General features: G+C 33.0%; 1 protein-coding gene across 2 annotated transcripts; it reads right to left on the reverse strand.

The window, feature by feature from the left end:
• Positions 1-16,968: 16,968 nt before the first annotated feature.
• LOC107898910 (transcription factor bHLH18) lies at positions 16,969-19,130 on the reverse strand. Of its 2 annotated transcripts, none has more exons than XM_016824485.2 (5): positions 19,043-19,130; positions 18,878-18,943; positions 18,216-18,812; positions 17,740-18,120; positions 16,969-17,633 (listed from the first exon to the last, which is right to left on the reverse strand). In XM_016824485.2, the coding sequence occupies exons 2-5, from the start codon at positions 18,911-18,913 to the stop codon at positions 17,559-17,561; spliced, it is 1,089 nt and encodes a 362-aa protein (XP_016679974.1). In that variant the 5' UTR covers positions 18,914-18,943; positions 19,043-19,130; the 3' UTR covers positions 16,969-17,558. The 2 variants fall into 2 exon arrangements, with proteins under 2 accessions (XP_016679974.1, XP_016679980.1); XM_016824491.2 differs by having other exon boundaries at positions 19,058-19,123.
• Positions 19,131-20,257: the final 1,127 nt, after the last annotated feature.

Consider the following 20,257-nt stretch of genomic DNA (forward strand, 5'->3'; position numbering starts at 1 on the left):
TTTAAATTTTTTGAAAAATAAAGAATTAGTACACATAATTAAACTCCCTAAATAACATAGTATGTCTCACAATTCGATAGGTGTAGACAATGCCCATACGTTCTTCTAGAACATATCCCTAGTAGATATAATAGTGTTGATTTGCACATAATCATTCTCTTTTGACATCTCCCTTTTGAGACTTGTCTTGTCAAGCCTTAACTCAAACTTCTATTCTATCTTATTGGTTTGACACATCAAAAGATAGTCACATGGTGCACAAATCTTCGACTAACTTTGGCAGACTTGTAGTCACTTTGTCGAAATGGCGGATTCTTACCCCGATTCCTTCATTCCACCTCAAATCTAGATCCTACTTATTGTATTATCCAATCATTCGTTTCCTTATAACTTAAATTTTGTGTGAACCATTTTTAGAAGGAAACCCGTTTACTTCTATCCTTTAATGTGGCCTTTAAATAACATTTGACGGATATTCAAGCACTACCTTTTTCTTAAGAAATTTTACTCTTAAGATAGTACCACTTCACTTTCCTTCTTCAATGGACTTCCCAGTAGCATGCAGTCCCCAATGGGTTATCCCCTTATTAGATCATATAAGGCAGAGTTCCCATTTTTAAGATAGTCTTTGGTGGACATTCCACATAAGATAGTCTATGGCAGACATTCCACGTAAGATAGTCCATGGCGGACTTCCTTTTTTTTATGACGACCTTCTCTCCAAGAAACACTTAGAAATAACTTTTGAAGGGTCGTCTCGCCTTTTCATGACCACTGTTGGCTTGTTTGTTACCTCTAGTAGACTCTTAATGGCGGATAACATTTCCAAAACATTTTGAAGGAACACCCCCTTTTTCCCGTACGTCTACCTACAATACGTTTCCACGTATTCCTCTTACCTTTGCAACTTGGCAACGCCTTTTATTCACAAACTTGCCAATGTTCCCATATGCGCCATAACCATCATGATAAACTTTCCTTCATGCGAGCCATGTAGTAGCTTTCATGTACATATCCTAATAGGCTTCCTTGTTTACTATCCCGACAGACTTCATTTTTTCCATTTGAGAAAACCTGTCCTCCACTGAATCATGTCATTTCTAGCCATGGACTTCTGGCTCCAAAGAGTCAAGAAACCATTTTCATGGTGTCGCTCCATAAAGCCAGTAGATCACTTTCGTGATGCCACTCCATAGACCCAATAAATTATTTTCGTGATGTCGTTTCGTAGAGCTAGAAGATTATTTATCAAACCCAACCTACTTGAATCCCTTTTCAATTTATCCATTCCTCCATTATGCCAATTTTTTATCTTCAACTATTCCACCAACACTTCCCTCCAAACTCCACATTTTATAAACATGCATATTACATGCATTACTACAATCAATGCAATTTATTCCTAACATATCATATAGTACATCACATTTCAATCAATACACAACTATACTCATTTAACAGAAACTTTCTTGCAACTCTCATATTTGCACAGACTTATGCATGTGTATATTCTCCAAACAATCCTAGACAAAAACACTCACACACAACCATAGACACAAACCAAACTTAGTACAGGTCAGGCAAGCAACACAACAACTAGAACAAAACCCAAATAGTGGAGTATAGGAACTCACCTGCTATCATTCGCCCTTGCCAGCTTAGCTTTTCCAAATGCCAAAGCTTCATTCATCTTGGAAGCTAAGCACGACAACCAATACACCAATTAAATCAAAGGTATTTGAGCTTTAAAACCCAAAATCTAGTAAAATGCAAAAGTTTTTAAAGATTTTAGAAATCCTTAACTTTTCTTTTTCTTAAATTTACGAATACAGAAAGATTAAGAAGCTTACCGGCTCACTGGATTCCCTATTTTCTAGTCTTAAACCTCATAATTAGTACTCCATGCAAAGGTTTCCTCAACTTTTTTTTAGAGTAACTAGAGAAGATGATGCAAAAGAGAAGAAAATATAGAAAGAAATGAAAAGAATTTTATCTACAGAAAAAGGCTTCTCATACAAATTTATAACCTGTAACAGCCCATTTTTTAGCGAAATCGGAACAGTGGTTTTGGGACCACAAATCCGACCCAAAAATAAAATTTATTTTTATTTTATTAAATGGTTCGTATTATGATACACATGTCGTGTGAAAAATTTGATACGAAAATTTTATCGATTAAGTGTTTAATTACAAGAAGGACTAAATCACATAAAATGCCAAAGTTGAATTCTAATAGCTATAAGGATTAAATAGCTATGGAATTTAAATCTAAAGGTCCTTATATAGTAATAGACCATCAAAAAAAGTACGTAGATTTTTGGAGACTCGTCCATGGAAAAATTAGAAAAGAGTAGGGACTAAATTGGAAATTGAAATAATTAATTAAAAGATGATAAAATGAAAATATCATCTTGTTTTGTCATCATCAACCCCAAAATTCTATGGAAACCCTAGGAAAGAGAAGAAACTTTCAAGGCTTAATTGGGTAAGTTTCATTGCCCTGTTTTTAGTAATTTTGATATTTTTGAAACCAGAATAGTCTAATATATCTATTTGTGGGATTAATTTGAAAAGTTATCAAAGTATGGAAAATGGTTAATGGATATATATGCTAAAAATTAGAAATTTATGGTAGAAAATGAAAGGTTGTTGATAGATAAACAACTTTTACAAAGTGATTTTTGATGAAAACATGACTTAGGGACTAAAATGTAAACTTGTGAAATTGAAGAAAAATTCTAAATTTTTATGAACACATGTGCTGTAAATTTTGTAATGGGATTTTGGTTAGGCTTGGAATAGGGAGTAAATTGCACAAGTTTCATTTTTCGAGCCTAGGGACGAAATTGAAATTTATGGAAAAGTTAGGGGCAAAATTGTAAATTTTTCTAGGACATAAATTGAGTCCAAATGAGTATGGAATATGAGGAATTAATGATTAAAGCTATTTATGTAGATCCGGATAACTCAAATTTGAGGTTAGACCGAGGAAAAGAAAAGATTTCAAATTAGTAGATTTTATACGCGAATAAATGTCGAGGTAAGTTCATGTAACTTAATCGGGCATGTAAATATGTTTAATTGAATGTTGTGTTGTATAAAATGTGACTTATATTGATGTACATTACTTGAATGATATAATGAGAAATTTAATACATACTTGATATGGTGAAAAAGGGTTAAGTCCCGATTGAATATTGAATTTCGATGAATATATGTGCTTTCTCGAAATGAATAAGGTCATGCATTTGTTACAGGCGAGATTTAGCTCAGACGAGTAATCCTATTGACCTTGTTATAGAAAGGATTTAGCCCAGACGGGTAATCCGGATATGATACCTCTCAATTATATGTTACGATTAGGGTTTAGGCTGGACTGGTAATCCTAATTGAGCTCTTTTGAACTTACGTTATATAGAGGATTTAGCTTGGACTGGTAATCCTGTTATATGATATGTGGCTAGAGAGTGTGTTCCTTGATTAAGTGCCTTAATTGGTTTCCATGAATAAGAATTGACAGATTATTGAATCGTACATAAAACTCTTGACATGGCATGAGAATTATTAGATGAAATGATAATGTCTTGAAAGAGTATTGCATGATTAGCTCATCTATCTTTACTTGATGTATATGTAAACCTTGTGACAAACATATTTGATTGAATGTATGTGTTTAGGAATTTTTTCCAAATGGATGGAAAACATGATAGTGTATGCTTAGATTTAATAAACGGTATTGGTAAGTTTAGTTTCCGTTATACAAACTTACTAAGCATGTAATGCTTACTCCGTTTGTTTTTCCCCTATTTTATAGTGCTCAGAAGCTCGCGAAGGTTAGAGATCATTGGAGCATCGTCACACTATCAACTACTTATTTTGGGTATATATATGGCAAAATTATTTTGGTATAGTGGCATGTATAGGACAACTTGGCCATTAGTGGCATGAAAAATGATGTTTTGTAACCTAGCCATTGGAATGGCTAGTAATGGCTTATTTTGGTATGATTAAGTAGGCGATTATGATATACTCATATGTGATATGTTAAGTATATGTGATCAAATGATGTTAATGCCTAAGTTAATCCAAGGTAAGTTTATAAACACATATGCATGTAATGGTATGCCACGATGAATGATGAAATTGTTTAATTTGAATGCTTGGATTGGTTGGTATTGGATGTGTGTTTCAAATGCAGGTCTTGGGTGAAATTATGGGTGAGAAATGAAGCTATAAATGGCTTCATTTTGTCCATACAAGCAAACACACTAGCATGTGTCTAGACCGTGTGTGACACATGGGCTGGTAACATAGGCATGTGGGTAGGCCATGTGTCCCCTGCACCTTGATTTTGAGAAACAGAATGCTCTGAAGTGAGATCATGGGAAAAGACACAGGCGTGTGTCCCAGCCGTGTGTGCTACACGGCTTAGAACACGGGCATGTGTCTTGGCCGTGTGAAACTTGTACCTAATTTCGAATTAAATTAATTAACCACACGGCCTAACACACAGGCGTGTGGCATGGCCGTGTGCACAAGTCAGAGAGTTACACAGGGTCAAACAAGACCTCTAGCATGAGCATGTCCCAGGGTCACACAAGCGTGTCCCTTGGACCACACGGGCGTGTGAGCCCTGCACCTTGGAAAATTTTTGTAATTTCTCAAAAAATTCTTAGGGTCCCAAATTAAGTCCTGACTCAATTCTAATGCACGTATTGGACCTCGAAGGTCCATTTAAGGGACGTTTTGGATGATCCAAGTTAATGACTAGTAATCTATGGAAATTAGTTATAAAATGTTTTGAAAGTTCTGGTAATATTCTGAAACTTTGTTTCGACGATGGATACGGGTTAGGGGTGTTACATAATCTTTCTTACACGGTCACCAAAACCCTAAATAACCATCCATTAATAATCATTATGTTTTCCACTAAGGAACTAGTCAATTCCAACTTAATTACACCAGAATTGAAACCCAAACCCAACTATTTATCATTCAATCATTAAAATTTCTAGATTTTTCAGTGAAGTCCACTAGATATACTTTTTTTTTCAATTACCCTTAAATCTTATTTAACTGTCAACCTTAATAGAAATAAGGTCTAAAAAATCTCCCACCCTAAAAAAATTGTCCCTTAAATTTCTTCTCATGAGAAAACCAAAAGCAAACTCAGTGTAATAATATGTTCTTCAATAGCCTTCTTCCATCACCAATGCAAACACCTCTAGTTTTTCCCTAGTTCTTTAATGTTTTTTTTTGCTTTTTCATAGATTCACCATAACCTATTTCGTTTAATTGGCAGATCCATCTATACTCAAGACATAATCACAGTCATCCCAGCAAAAAACCATGGCTTACACTCTTAACTCGAAGATTGCCCAATTAGAATACTACTTGGTGGACACTTTTTGGGAAAATACCAATTGGCAGATACTTGTTTGAAAACTGGCTTTGATAGATATTACCACTTTTCTGAATACCAAGGGGTTTAAGAAAAACTCTTCTCATGGCTAACAGGTGTTATATGCTGATTGGAAGACCTGAACGATTTATTACAAATCTGAAACATAAACTTCTCACAGACGTTTGACTATTTATATTAATACATAGAGAAGGAAAACCCTTACATTTGAAATCATAATTTCCCTAATTCCTTGCCAATTACGTTTCTATTTGAAACCCTTATTTCTTTCATTTTTATTATTCTACTTTCGATTTCACTGCTAGCGTTTATCTTCCTTTTATAAGCAATACCCAATCCTAAAGTAAATCTTCATTTTTTTGCACCTATTTCTCACTTTGTTATTAGTATGTTTGAAATCCACCCGGTGTTAGTAGGGAGGGTGTCACACCCAATTTCCCGTGAAACCTAGAAATTTGGAATATTAAGGATTAGATTGAAAAAGACTGAGAGTTTATGGTCTCTATTGGAAAAATGGGAAAAGTTAGAAATGGAATGGAGTATGGTTGAAATCAAATTCCAATTTAGTTGGATTAGAACCAATCGGTCTCTTAATGGAAGTTAAAATGATTAAGGATGAATGGTTAATATACTGTTCGAGACTATGCATGAAAGGCTATAAATAACCGAGGAATGACTTCTCGAGAGACTTCTCCTCCGGCATGTTTTATTTTTCTTTAACTTCTCCCTTACTAACTCTTGGAGAAGATGGTTATGAAAAAGCTCTGGATGGAGCTATGGTCATGGAAGTTCAGTAGGAAAGGAGAATTCAGGGAACTGGTAAGGTTCTAAGTCCTTCATGGTACGTAAGATTTAGAAACAAAGTTAAAAGTTTCCTGAGACTATTTTTAAGAGTTTTTCATATTTTTGGAAACTAAGTTTTAAACTGTAATTCATAAGTTTAACCCATAAATTGCTTATCTTGCTTAGCTTCCAGGAGAATAGAAGCTTTGGCTACCGAAAAAGTTAAGTAGAGAAGGCGAAGAAGCATTAGGTGAGTTTCTGTACTCAAACACCGAACTGTCAAGCGAAGAAGCTTTGAGTATCCTCCATTCTAGTTCAGTATGAATGATAAGGGGATAAATGATGTGTAGGCGAAGTTAGGAACAGGAAATAAGGATGATATTGTTAGATACCACCATATGGTGTTGCTGTGTGCACCCATGATGGGTGGAGATTCAGGCCTTGCAAAGGGAACACTGCGGTGTTCGAGTATCAAGGTATAGGAAAGGTGAATCGAAAGAATGGAAGGAATGTAATAGGTTATGTAAGAAAGATCATAGCAAAGCCATGAGACTAATTGGAGGCTATATACCTAAAATGAGTAAGCCCATAGTTGAAAGGCGTTATGACATCATAACGAAAGTGAGTAAGACCATAGCTAAAAGGCACTATTACATCCTTTGAAAGTCCATCAGGACAGTAAACACAAGAAAACATAATGTGTAATACCATATTTAGACTATGGCCACCAATGCAGTACGTTGGGACAGTAAACACGAGATTATAATGTGTAAAACCTTAGTTGATAGATGATATGACATCATACTTAGTCCGACGAGACATTAAACACGGGATAGTCCTATGGGACGTTAAACACAGGGTAGTCTACTGGGCAGTAAACACGAGGATCATAGGAGTAAGACCATAGCTCGAATATGGAAACTAATAGAGTTCACCAGGATATGGGATTATACTGTGTCAGAAATAGGCTTGATTATGGTTGCATATCGAGTCTTTCAAGACAATAAATACGAGTGAAAGAATCAAGATAGTAATTGGGGAAAAATCCCACAAGTAAGGAAAAGAAGGTTGGAAAAAAATGGGGTAAGTAATGGCAAGATGATAGTGAGTCAGCGGGTTGCTGCAAAATCAATCGAATAAGGAGAAGGAAGTAGAAATGAAAATAGGACGTCAATACAATGATTAAAAAAGTCAGAAGGGCATATAGATGATAGCCCAACAAGATTCAAATGGGAGAAATGATGTGCGAGTAATGATTGGGTAAAGGAAAGCGAGAAAAGGTTTATCCAAGAATTGCATATAAGGATATGCCGATAGGAACCACCAAAGAATGCTCGGTGAAAACCTATATGGAAGAGATTGAGTATAATTATGACAATCAGTTTTTAGTTTAGAGAGTCCAAAGGGGTTAACTAAGACCCATTAACAAATAGAGAGTCGTACAAAGGGATATATTGTGTGACAAATATTTTTATCAAAACTATTCTTCCTTAAGGGGATTATACGGCGAAGTAACAACCAAATGGCTAATTCTATAAGAACTAGTAGGAAAAAGGAATCGCAAGCTCTGATCTTAACTCAAACGACTATTAGCTAAAAATAGTAGGCCAAGACGGCCCATGGTAGAAAGGAGTGCTACGCTTAAGGGTAAGGAACTTTGACTAAGGCAGATTACAAAGAAGTAATCCGATGAATATTTATACTAAGTAGGATTTAGACAGTCAATGTAGCGTGAGTACTTGTTAGACATATTCGTGTATGAAAGATAAGCAAGTCATATAGGGTTATAATGAGAAAAGAGTCCTCCACAGATTAAATAGATCTAGAAAGGTCGCCTTAATAGGGCAAGAGGGTGAGGAGTAGAAATTCACTCGAAAGATAAGTGGAAGAAAGAATTTAAATAAAAGTAAAGATAGAGTCTGTAAAGATGGCATCACATGTTGAGAATCTACCAAGGCTGACCAACTACTTGTAGTGTAGTTGGAATGACATCGCTCAACAATCTATCTATCAATGGATAGGATCGGATGTATGGAAAAGTCCATTACAATAGCTTAATAGCAATGTTTCCAGGGAACATAGAGTTTTTATATTTATTTCTATTTATTTGAAGGCCGATAAGGTGGGGTATAAGTGAAGACCCGGTTCTATTGTGATGCCCACACCTGGATTTGGCGAACTAATCGGGTGGGGATGTTACAGAGGGCAAGAGGTTACAGGCACCAGAGCCAAAGAGGTCACCGAGGTAGCTCTATAGTTGAAGGTGGCGATGAGCTACAGTCTCGATAGACCAACACATCAGTAATGTCACCCTTGTATAGTTGCCTAACCACCTAGTAAGAGATTGTCAGTTATTTGGCAACTTGGGGTATCTAGTTGCCAAACTTTGCCTACCACTTTGAAATAGTCATTGGGGAGAGATAATTAAGTGATTCGAGTGAGAGCCTCATACTATCTCTTTATTTGTTTGATGCTAGTTTCCACCTCTCCTTGCAACCCTTTTTCTATACAGTCCTTGACGAGTACGGGATTTGTACACCCCATATCTTACAAACCCAAATCAAAGGCGTATAAATGTGAAATTACCCATTTAGCATAGTATAGTCCGCCCATTTACAGTTTATTGGCGAATAGTAGTGGGCGTATGGTACCCGTCATATAGGTAATTACAAATTCTATCTCAGATTATTCTGATATTTAAGAAGAAAATGTGTCAAGCAAAAAGTAAGTCTGGTAAGAGTTACCGCCAAATGTATGGTACACCTAGTTTTCCTTAGCACTGTGCTGGTAGGGCTTTGTAATATGATCTGGTTAGGAGCCAACTAGATTGACTGTTCAAACATCAATTGTACATGATTTTCATTTATGTTTATCTTAAATCTGGTAAGCCATTTCTTGAGACAAATTCTAAACACCAGTAAAACTTGTTAAGTTCCACTAAAGGGAACTGAGGGTATATATAGTAAGAAGAATTTGTTAGGAGGTTTTTAATTCTAAAAAACACTATTCTCTGGGTCTTCTTCTTAAACTATATGTTTTCTTCTTCCTTAAGATAGAGCTAAGGTTTTTGAGTTAACTAGTGGATGTTTCACCTCTTGGTAAGTCTAATAGATGTTAAGTTTTTCAAAAGAATAAGACTGTTAAGAAGCTTATGAACAATAGGTTGAACAATGCCTTATATAGGGGTTGTCTATCATTGAGATGTTAGTAATCTATATGTAAATGGATTTTAATGGTGATTTTATGTCCTATAAGTAGTTGTTGCTGCTAGTTCGAGAAGGTTGTTCAAGTTTGGAGCTTCGAGTTACAGTTTAGGTGCATACCAAATGAGTCCCCAACCTGACTCATGTAAGTTAATTTAAAATAGTACATGAACATGTTAAGATCACTATAGATATCTGGCAAGTATAGTAAGCATAGTAGTGTCACTGCATGTTCATCTTGGATGATAGTGAATCACTGTACATATTTAAAGTGTTTTGTAAAGGTAATGCATAGGATTATAACGTGTGGAAAGATGAGTTTGTTAAAAGAAGATGAGCTAGAAAGGTATGAAAATGAATATAGGTAAATATATATGTGTGTGTGTGTGTGTGTGTGTGTGTGTGTGTGTGTGTGTGTGTGTGTGTGTGTGTGTGTGTGTGTGGAGTAAACATTCAATTGTGATGCCTTCGGTAGGGCAGATACATTGCTAACCGGAATAAAAGATCACATTGTCAAAACACCCATGGTAATGCCTTCAGTAAGAATAAGTCTAGATTGGCAGATCACGACATGAGGATGTACAAGTCTATATGCTTAAAACCTATGGGATGATATAATAAAATGAATACTCATGGTGATGCCTTCGGTAATAAGTAAACGGACTAGCAGATCACAACATGAAATTAGGTATAAGTCCATGTGGCTAAAACCATGGCACCTTCTGTGAAAGTCTATCAGGACAATAAACATGTGATTCTGTATGTTATTTGTGTGGCATGGTCTGCTAAGCCTTTGAGGCGTATTCTATTTAGCTTTGTGGCATATTCAGTATTGCCTTTGTAACTTAATTTGTAAAACTTGAATGGCGTGGTCTACCAAGCCTTAGTGACGCATTATGTATTTGTCTTCGTGGAAATTTTGTATTGTCAAAGTAGCAGAATCTAGTTAACTGTATATGTAGTAAGATCTGGATATGTTCTGAGGCTTCTTCAATAATTAGTTCTATGATAAGAATCTGGTGACTTTAAAGATAGCTTAGTTGGTTTAATCTTGTAATAAAGTTTGATAAACTTTAAGGGATATATTCATACAATAAATGGTTTAAGTGCGCGCTGCAATGAATTCATTTATGATATGTATTGGTGATGTCTAAAATCTAGTATCCACCATATTAGAATGGTTTCCATGGTTCGTTTAGAGGCAATTTAGGCTCTAAGACATTTTTCAATTTGGGCGTACTTATGTTATGTGACATGGACATTGGGAATTCTTCTAAATGATCTGGGATGTTACATCGTTAGAATGAGTTTGGTTTAGATTTTAGTTAGGATTTGATCTAGTTGGTAGTCTAATAGTTATTCAACTCGGTATGGGATTCTGCCAATTGTAAGATCTGTAAGTAGTATCCGCCAAGAAATAAAGTGTCTATGAACAATCATTCTGGGATAAAGGATATGTTGTGGAAGGGTAAAACCGTAAAAAGTGGGCTCTGTTTAGATATCATTGGAGAAGTATCTCTGTTGTTTTGAGAGAAAAAAAGATATAATGATTGTTTAGTAACATCTGGAGTTAAAGAAGTAGCAAAATGAGAGTTGATACAATAAAAATGGTTGATGGTGTATACGGATATACATATCCAATGTTACGAAGGTGTTCGTTAAAGACAGGTTGATGATTCAAATTCAAAATGAAGATTTCAACAAGATAGACTTCAAGGTATTTTGTATTTAAACTCACTAAGTTCGAGTAAACTTACAAGTGTTTTGTTCACGTTTCAGGTCACAATGTAAAAATGAGTACGCCAGGGAAGCGGCGAGTCAGGATTTCATGCGTACAGAGGACAATTTAGGAACATGGCAGATAGTAGGACTACACCTTAAAGGTTTTTTTTTTTAGTAAAATTTTTGTTGTAATCAGTCTGAAGTTATCTTACACATTCTTTTTTTAAATAGCAGAATAACCCGAGACAGAATCTTTAATTACCTATATATAGGGTACCATACACCAACTCTTATTCGCCAATAAATTGTAAATGGGCAGACTATACTACGCCAAAGAGGTAATTTCACATTTATACACCTTCAAATCAAGTTCGCCAGATTTGGGGTGTGATATTATTACTCTATTAGGAACACATATATATACATGTTAGTACTGGTTCTACAAGTAAAGAGGATATAATCTAATTAAATCTAGATCCCTACAAATTAGCTGCATAATCTTCTATAATCTCTCTATAAACATATTAGATGTTCTTTATCAAAAGCAAATACCCATAGTTAATTGGTTACAACATGGTGATCATAACACGTCATATTTCCAAGAATGGCTTCTAAAAGGAAAAAGAGAAACTTTATAAAGCTTTTGGAAGATGTTTAGAGTCTAATAGTTACTAATCAAACAGAGAATGAACAATTGGTTTCCAAGTACTTTCATTCATTATTCTCTTTGAATGGCCCTACTAATATGGCTAGAGTTACTAATAAAATCAAAACAAAGGTTATCTGTTTGATGAATGTTCTGTTCACTATATCATTGGTAAGAAGGAACTCTTGAATAATGTTTGTGTATCTTGCTAGAGCCCTTGGTCAAGATGGTATGCCGACTAGCTTCTTTCAAACCTATTGGGAAATAATGGGTGATGCCATCTTTATGACATGTAAAGGTTTCTTCAATGAATCCCTTCTTTCTAGAATTTTTAATTTACTCAAAAGCATTAACAACACAAAAAATTATTTTAATTCTAAGAAAAGTGATGCACAATAAATTATAGATTATTAATCATTTAACTTGTGAATTGTATTATACAATATCCTACCCAAGGTGCTTTCTAATATACTAAAGGCTTATTTGAATGATATGATATACAAACATTAGAAAGTATTTATCATAGAGTGATTCATTACATACAATATGTTGATAGTTGAGCTCTAAGAAGAAAGCTAGAAGGTTGTAAAAAATAAATGGCAGTTAAGCGTAATATGTACAAAGCATATGATATTTTTGATTGGGACTTTCTAAATGTTGTAATGCGATAGATGGATTTTAGTGAGAAACAGGTTGTGTGGGTTATGGCATGTCTAAGATGATTGGCCCAACGGCGCAACATGCTCTGCATGTTTAATGGCCCAATTATTATGTGATCCCAAATGAAAATCCATAACATGATAGTCATCTATGTTTTTCGGAGTTGATGGACTTTGAGATTATATAACAATCAAATATACTTGATATGAACTCACTTTCCAGACTTCTCTAGCATCAGTATTCCTCCGATCCACCAAAAAATATAAGTTCTAGAACGTTGAATATCTTCAGGCATTGGATTCACTAAGAGATTGTAGGAACTAACGAATAAGGTTTGTGCATATTCCCAACGCTCGAACAATGACCTCCCCTAGGTTATAGCCATTATTTCCTGATATTGGACTTTTGTCCACTGGAAGGCCCATCAGTAACATATATCTTCTAGCATTATTGTTGCTTTGGCACATTGAAAATTAAATGCATAAATCTAAAGTCTCCATCATTCAATCAAAATATAAATTAATAACAATAAGAAAGTAAAATTCTTACTTTAAGTAGCATGATAAAAACCGATGTCTCTAAAATAAGGAATGATCAACTTGCAAAGCAATTTTGTTTTCATATTATTGTGAATCACTAAAGAATACTCTATTGTTGCTACATTCTCATCTCATAAAGGGGCAACCATTAAAATTTTAATTTTAATTACTATACTAAATTTTCAATTGAAAAGTTAAAAAATATTTATTTTGATTTTTTTTTATTTTATGGATCTTATGTACTCATTTCAACTTTATTAATATTTTTTAAATTTTAAAAATTTTCACATTCAATAAACTTTAATGATTGAAATTTACCGAAGTTTTTTAGTATTTTAAAATCTATAAGAGGATTAAACTTATGGAATTCAAAATTTATTTCACCTTTGAATCTAACGCATTTTCAAGAATATAAAACCGTATTTAGATTAAAATTGAATATCTTTGCTACCTAATTTTCAATTTATTTCAAAAAAAGGAAATGAAATTTTTTTATGACTTGTATAGATTAAAATTTTTAATATTTTTCAAAAATTTTAATGAACTTTAATTTTTTTAAATATGTTTTTCAATTTTTATAATTTTTTAATAATTTTTACAAGTGTTTCTTACATTTGTTATAATAATATTACCATTTCAACTATTTTTTTCATTTATCAAATTTTGTAATTTTTATTTGTATAATTTATATGATTTTTCTAGATTATATATATATATATATTTTCTATTTTTCTATTTTGTTAATGTTTATATATATTTGATAAAAGGATAGATATATTTTTTACAAAAAGATGTCATGTGGCTCTATATGATTGGTTGTCAAATGCTTTTTGACATTTGTTAAAAAATGGATTAAAAAATATAACAAAAATATATTTTAAATACCAAATTGAGAAATGGGTATACTTGTGATACCAATTTAAATAAAAAAAACTTAAATACCAAAATAAAAAACGGGTATGATTCAGTGGCAAAAGTTTTAATGAGAATTAAACTTCATTTTACCTTTGAATCTAACGAATTTTCAAGAATATAAGTTGTTATTTAGATTAAAATTGAAAAACATTGCTTTATAATTTTCAAAAAAAAAAAATGAAATCTTTTCTTTTTTTTTAATTTGGTGACTTGTATAGATCCATGTCTAAAAATAAAAACTCATTTTATCTAAGTGTTAGAATTATTTTAATTATCATGGCTTTCATTAATTGCCATATGTTTAAGTTTTACTTGGAAAATAGAAACTTAAATGGATAAATTGAAATTGTATCACGTTATCTCTTGAAAAAAAAATAAAAAAAAATCATTATAATTTTTAATATATATTTTTTTGGATATTATATAATTGTTTTTAAAAAAATTGAAGTGATGACTTGACATATGGGGACGCAACTAAGGGGGCGAGCAAGGCCCCGAGTCCCCCTAAAATTAATTTTTTTTATTTATGCCCTTTAAAATTTTTAAAATTTTAAATTAGTAAAATAAAATTACACTTTAATCCCCCTAAAATGATAAAAATTTGATTTAATCCTTTAAAATTTATAAAGATATAAGCTATTAAAAATATAAAATTACATTTTTACTATTATAAACAATTTAATTCCAGCCTCTAAACAAAATATCTAACTTCACCCTTATTTACATAACCTTAAAATACTACATCCTTATATAGTGGATTAATTTAGAAAAAAGTTTGTTAAGTTCCAAAATTAATGTGTACTAAAAAGAACTTGTTGCAGTCTTGTCACATAGAAGAATCTGAAAGAGAAGAAAAGTGTTAAGTTGAAAAATTAAACGTTGTTTTATTGGATAATTAAATAAGATTGAAGTTAACTCTAAAATTGAAACGTATGGATGCAAAGAGGAAATGGTGGGCTGTTGACTCGCAGCAACTTTTGGTAACATCGATCCCGTTTTCCTGGAGGTTGGAGCAATAATGGAAGCCACCTTTCCAATTATACTACCAACTTTATATGCCTTACATCTTGCAAATCTTCAAGTTTCAAAAACAATCCAACCATTTTCCCATTTCATTAATCAATAAAATAATGCTAATCTAATCATCCAACTCATTAATTTATGGAGAAACTGTAGCCGAATTGCAGCCTACCCACACCCAAGAAACAAGAAATCCAAAGTTCAGAATCCCGGTCAGCTGAAGTTATCTATAATCAAGTCATAAGCATAACATATATGATAAACTTTTTGTACTTGCTATTATATATCCCAACTTGCTTTTAGATAATTTGCAATTGTTTTCAACGTGGTTCGAAGTCAAATGACAAATTACAAGCAAGTTGAAATCTAAATATAACCCTAATAGTTGGAGATGACAAATTTTCTTTGATCATCCAACTTCCTTTTTCCCTCTTAATATCACACTGTAATTCTTATCCAGAAATATGTTAATGTTAGTGTATGCCTGTTCTTTTAAAATATTCTAGAAGGAATATGTATATTTTGACCGCGATTCGTCTGCGTTCATAATTGTTTGAAGAAGTAAATTAAAGAAGAGGGAAATAATAATTAGTTTCGAAGTGAGAAAACGAGGTTGAAGAAGTAAATTAGAACACCAATTTTCAATTAGCAGACAGCTGACTATAGGTGAAAATTATAGGAATGGCGTGATTCATGTGTAAATACTATCTTTCTAATAATAATGGGAACAGATATAGATCATGATTTGTTTGAAACAGCTACATAATTAACTACTCTATATTATATATTTAGGGTTTCCAATAAAAATACCTTAATGATACGTTGATTTTCTTGATGTTGATGCTGAAAATTAGATTGAGTTGCTTGATGTTACCTAACCGTCGTGATGTGGAGAGGACGGTGGAAGATATATCACTTTGCATTGCATATAAAGATCATGATGGAAGATAAAATCATTTTATTTAAATTTAAATTCAATCTAAATACCATAAATCTAATTTTTCATAGTTTTTAACATTTCATGCCATAATTGGTTAATAGATTAGGGTACATGATTGATAAAAATATATGCAAAAAGATTAATATAATAAATAAATAAAGCTTTGGTTAAAATCAAGTAGTTAGTATTGTATCAGTAGACGGTATGTTTTTGTTTTGATATTCGTAAGTATTGATACCAACATGTTTTGATTTACTGTTTTGGATTTATCGATATTTTTAAATATTCTTTATATATATTTATAATATAATTTTTAGTTTCCTAATAACTTATACATTTTGATCAATATTATATTATATTATATATCAACTACATCCATATAAATATATTTATATTTAAGTATAAGTTTTAAAATTATTAATTAGCTTCAATAATTTAATTTATTAACCGTTAAATTTAAATGTAATTGTAGAAAAATTAATATGGTTAACATAACAAAAATTTTAAGTTGGTTTAAAATATCAAAATTTTGTACCAGTCAGCACGAGTCAATATGCACCAGTACAGGTCAATATTGACCAAACAAGCCGAGACACACCAAAATGCTCAAATATTCGTTGAAATTTTGATCAAAACAGAACATAGATTACGTAGTACCAGTTTAAGACTGAAACTATACATATCGACTAATATGACCAATACCGATATAGTATCAACTATCATGATTAAAATAGTAAAATTAATATATTAAAGATTATGTTATTTTAGGTTCAAACTACATCTTTTATATATTTCTAGATTTTACATAAAATATAAAATGACATAAATATTTTCATATTATTATTTTTATTTTATAAAAAGAAAATTTATTTAATTAGGGTTGAAAATTTATTTGTATTTACTAATTAGCCTGTGCTTTTCTCTATGTCGAGGTTATCGATTATATATATTTAAGGAAGATTATCAATAGTCCCATATTTAACTAAATTGATACTATATATTGTTATTATGTTAAAATCATAAGCACTGTTTTCTTGTAGCTTACAAGGTGAAATTGTGATAGGGTGGCTAAGCCCATATGTGGATTTCATATGTTGAATCGAAGTATATACAGAGAATTGAGAATACTTCCAATTAATGAAAATATACATGTACTTTTTTGCATGATTCAACGATCAAATGTTACAGAGGATAAACATTTTACAGAGGAATTTCACACAAGGATCAGACCCCAGACCCCTGAAAAAAACAAAAAAAACAAAAACAGACCCAATTCTAAGAGAAACTGCAGGCTCATCTTCCCAATGTATATAAACATAGACCAATATCAAAAACACTAAGTTGACTGACTGTTTGAGCAAATTCAATAGAGAAGGGAGAGATTTCACTAAAAATATTGATAAGGTTAATGAAATCCCTAAGTTCTCTAAGAAACCAAAATCAATGAAATTTGAAAGCCTATTATGATTTGCAGGCGGAGTAATACAAACGTGAAAAACCACGCAAAAAAAAAGAAGAGAAAAAAAAAAACCCCGCACGATCTATATAGGCTGAAACAAACCTCACGGTAAAACAAGTTTTTTTGGGTACTAGCTAGAGATATGGTCTATAAAAAGGAGAGCCATGGTTTCCCTTACAAGATTTGAGTTCAAAACAACTTAAAGATATTTGTGGAAAGTTAAGAATCAATGACATGTCTTGTTGGATGTCACATGAATTTCAATAAAGCCAATCTGATGTCCTTAACAAGATCCTTTACTGTAATGTTGAATTCAGAATCCTTCTGCAAAATAAGAGAAGAAATGGTGTTGTTTTTTATTGGTAACGTTGAATTCAGTTTTAGTAGATTAAAAATTCCCAAGAAAATAAAATTTGCTCAAGTTAATTACCTTAGCGATTATGGTTATGTCGAGAGTGGAGTTCCCAAAAGGCAAGGCAGTGCTATTAACCACAGATAGATGGAGGTTCTCGATTTCGCTTAGTATTTTGGTCACAAAACCTTTGTGGTTCTCGCAATGGATTCGAACGAGAACATCGTGGTCGGAGACTCGAGCTTCTATTTCCGGCAGTGCTGCATCAGATGACGGGCCTAATTCGGAGTTGTTGTCTTCGCATGAAGAGGATTCATCATCAGCTGATAACTGGGATTTCCTCACAAAAACTACGGATTCCACAGTTCTCTTCTTGGTTTGCTCCTCCAACACCTTTACTCGTTCTTGAAGTTGTTTCACATACTTTATAGCATCACCAAGAACTGAAGCCTTATCCATCTACAAACAGAAATTCATGATTTTAGTCAAAGAAATTTAAATTAAGAAAAATAAAAACAAGGATGGATGATACGAAGAAAAGATTTATGGTATACCTTCTTCAAGCCAGGAACTATGGTTGAGAGTGCTATGAAACGCTGGCTGAGTTTTTCTCTTCTCTTTCGCTCAGCTATGATGTGATCTTGAGCAACCGAAGGGGTTCTGGTCATAGAATAAGTCCTCTTGACCCCATGGTTAATGATTTTGGGTGCATAATTTGTGCTCTCGTAAGGACCATTTGTTACCGGAGGTAAAAAGTTCATATTTCCCGAAGATACCGTCTCGTCTTTAGGGTTGACGGTGTTGTCGACGTTATAAAAGTGGTGATGAGAGGTAGCGGGCAGTGAATTGGAGTTGCCGAAAGAAAGGATTTGAGAGGTGGGAGAAGAAGGTTTAGGTGGAACAGGATGATGATGGGTGGTTTTGAGATGTTTGGCAGGTCTGTAATCTGGAGTTTCGATGGATGATGAACCGCTGAAAGTGGTGGTGGTGTTTTTGGTGTTGAAGTTAGGGTAAGATGAATAGCTCTCCGAAGAGAATGATTGCTTCAAGTTCCCTCCTGCCACAAGGGCCGTCGCCAAGTCATCTGCAGTGGTGAGTTCGGCTAAAGTGTTCATATGACATTGATGGATGATGTTGTATTCATCCATTCCCTGGAAATTCGAAACCCCAAGTTAGAAAACTGTTCATATATATATACATGCATCTTGGTACATACCAATTCAGATAACCATTTAGCTGATGAAGAATCCATAGTTGTGGCCAGATGTGAATTAAGGCTACCCTGAAAATGTAAGATCAAAGAAGGCCAATCAGTTTAGATATGAAGAAAATTAAACCAACCTAAAATCAAAATTAGGGAATTGAAACACAGCAATTAAACCTTTGCTTTTCAGACCTTGCAAGAAAGTTGAACAAGAAAAGTTAGGAAAGTGCTGCAATTTTCTTTTGCAATGGCTGCGAAAACTAAAAAAGACTTCTCCTCAGTTTCTTTCTTATAGTTGTTGTGTGTGAACTGTGAACCAGCTCTCCTTCGCTAACCCACGTTTGAAATTTGGTCAAATTCTATGTAAGGTCCTTGTACTATGCATTTCTACCAATTTAGTCTCTCTACTATAATTTGATCATTTCTAGTCCTCTACTCTTTTAAAATATGTATTTTCAAAACCAATTTTTTTCCATCCATTCTGTCAAATAAATTGACGTATATTACTTTTTACAACATGGTGATTATATGACAATTACCTTGGCATTTTTTGTATAATTGGAAAACTTTTACATATTTGAAAGAAGAAGAAAAATGAGAAAATGTAAAATAGTTGTGTCAACATGTACATAATTGCATTTCTTTTACAAAATAAACCACATCAAGTTATTTTACTGAACTTACAGAAAAATTTGACCTCGAGACTGAAAATATACAATTCAAAAAGTAAAAGATACAGGGACTTCCCATGAGATTTTGTCCTTATTCTAAACCCATTATTCAACTCTCTCAATTGAATTGGAAAGGTGGACGCTGCAAAAGAAAACCAAATAAAATAATCCCAATTTGATCCAAACAGAAGATTGCGAATCAACAGAAGAAAAAAGAAAGAAACTGAAATAATTATTGAATTAATCATTCAAGTCCATGTCAAGAATTTATAATTTGTTTCCATATTGCTTTCAAACCCATATTAAATTAATTTTATTTTTCTTATTATGATTAATTTGTTACAAAATATGGGTATCACGAACATCAATGCATCATCATTATCATCGTCAATGCTTCAATACCCTGCGCCCTTCTTATCTCAACATCATCATCACAATCGTTGCCTTTTTCCTTTTTTATTTTCTGAAAGCATCAGTCCTGGCCAAGCATCTACACTGATCATGTTATGATTTGGGATTATTTCAAATTCAATGTGAACCTTAGCATTGGACCATTTTAATATCTTTGTTTGACGGAACATACAAAATCAGCGCATGCGTATTCAAGTAAATTAGGAGAAGAAAATCCTTTGGGATATAATATAATTTTATTTTTATTTGAGTTAATAAAATAAACTACCAACATGGCTGAAAATATGCCATTCGAAAACGACTAAATCCA

This window comes from Gossypium hirsutum, chromosome A11 (assembly GCF_007990345.1).
Source record: "Gossypium hirsutum isolate 1008001.06 chromosome A11, Gossypium_hirsutum_v2.1, whole genome shotgun sequence".
NCBI lineage: Eukaryota > Viridiplantae > Streptophyta > Magnoliopsida > Malvales > Malvaceae > Gossypium > Gossypium hirsutum.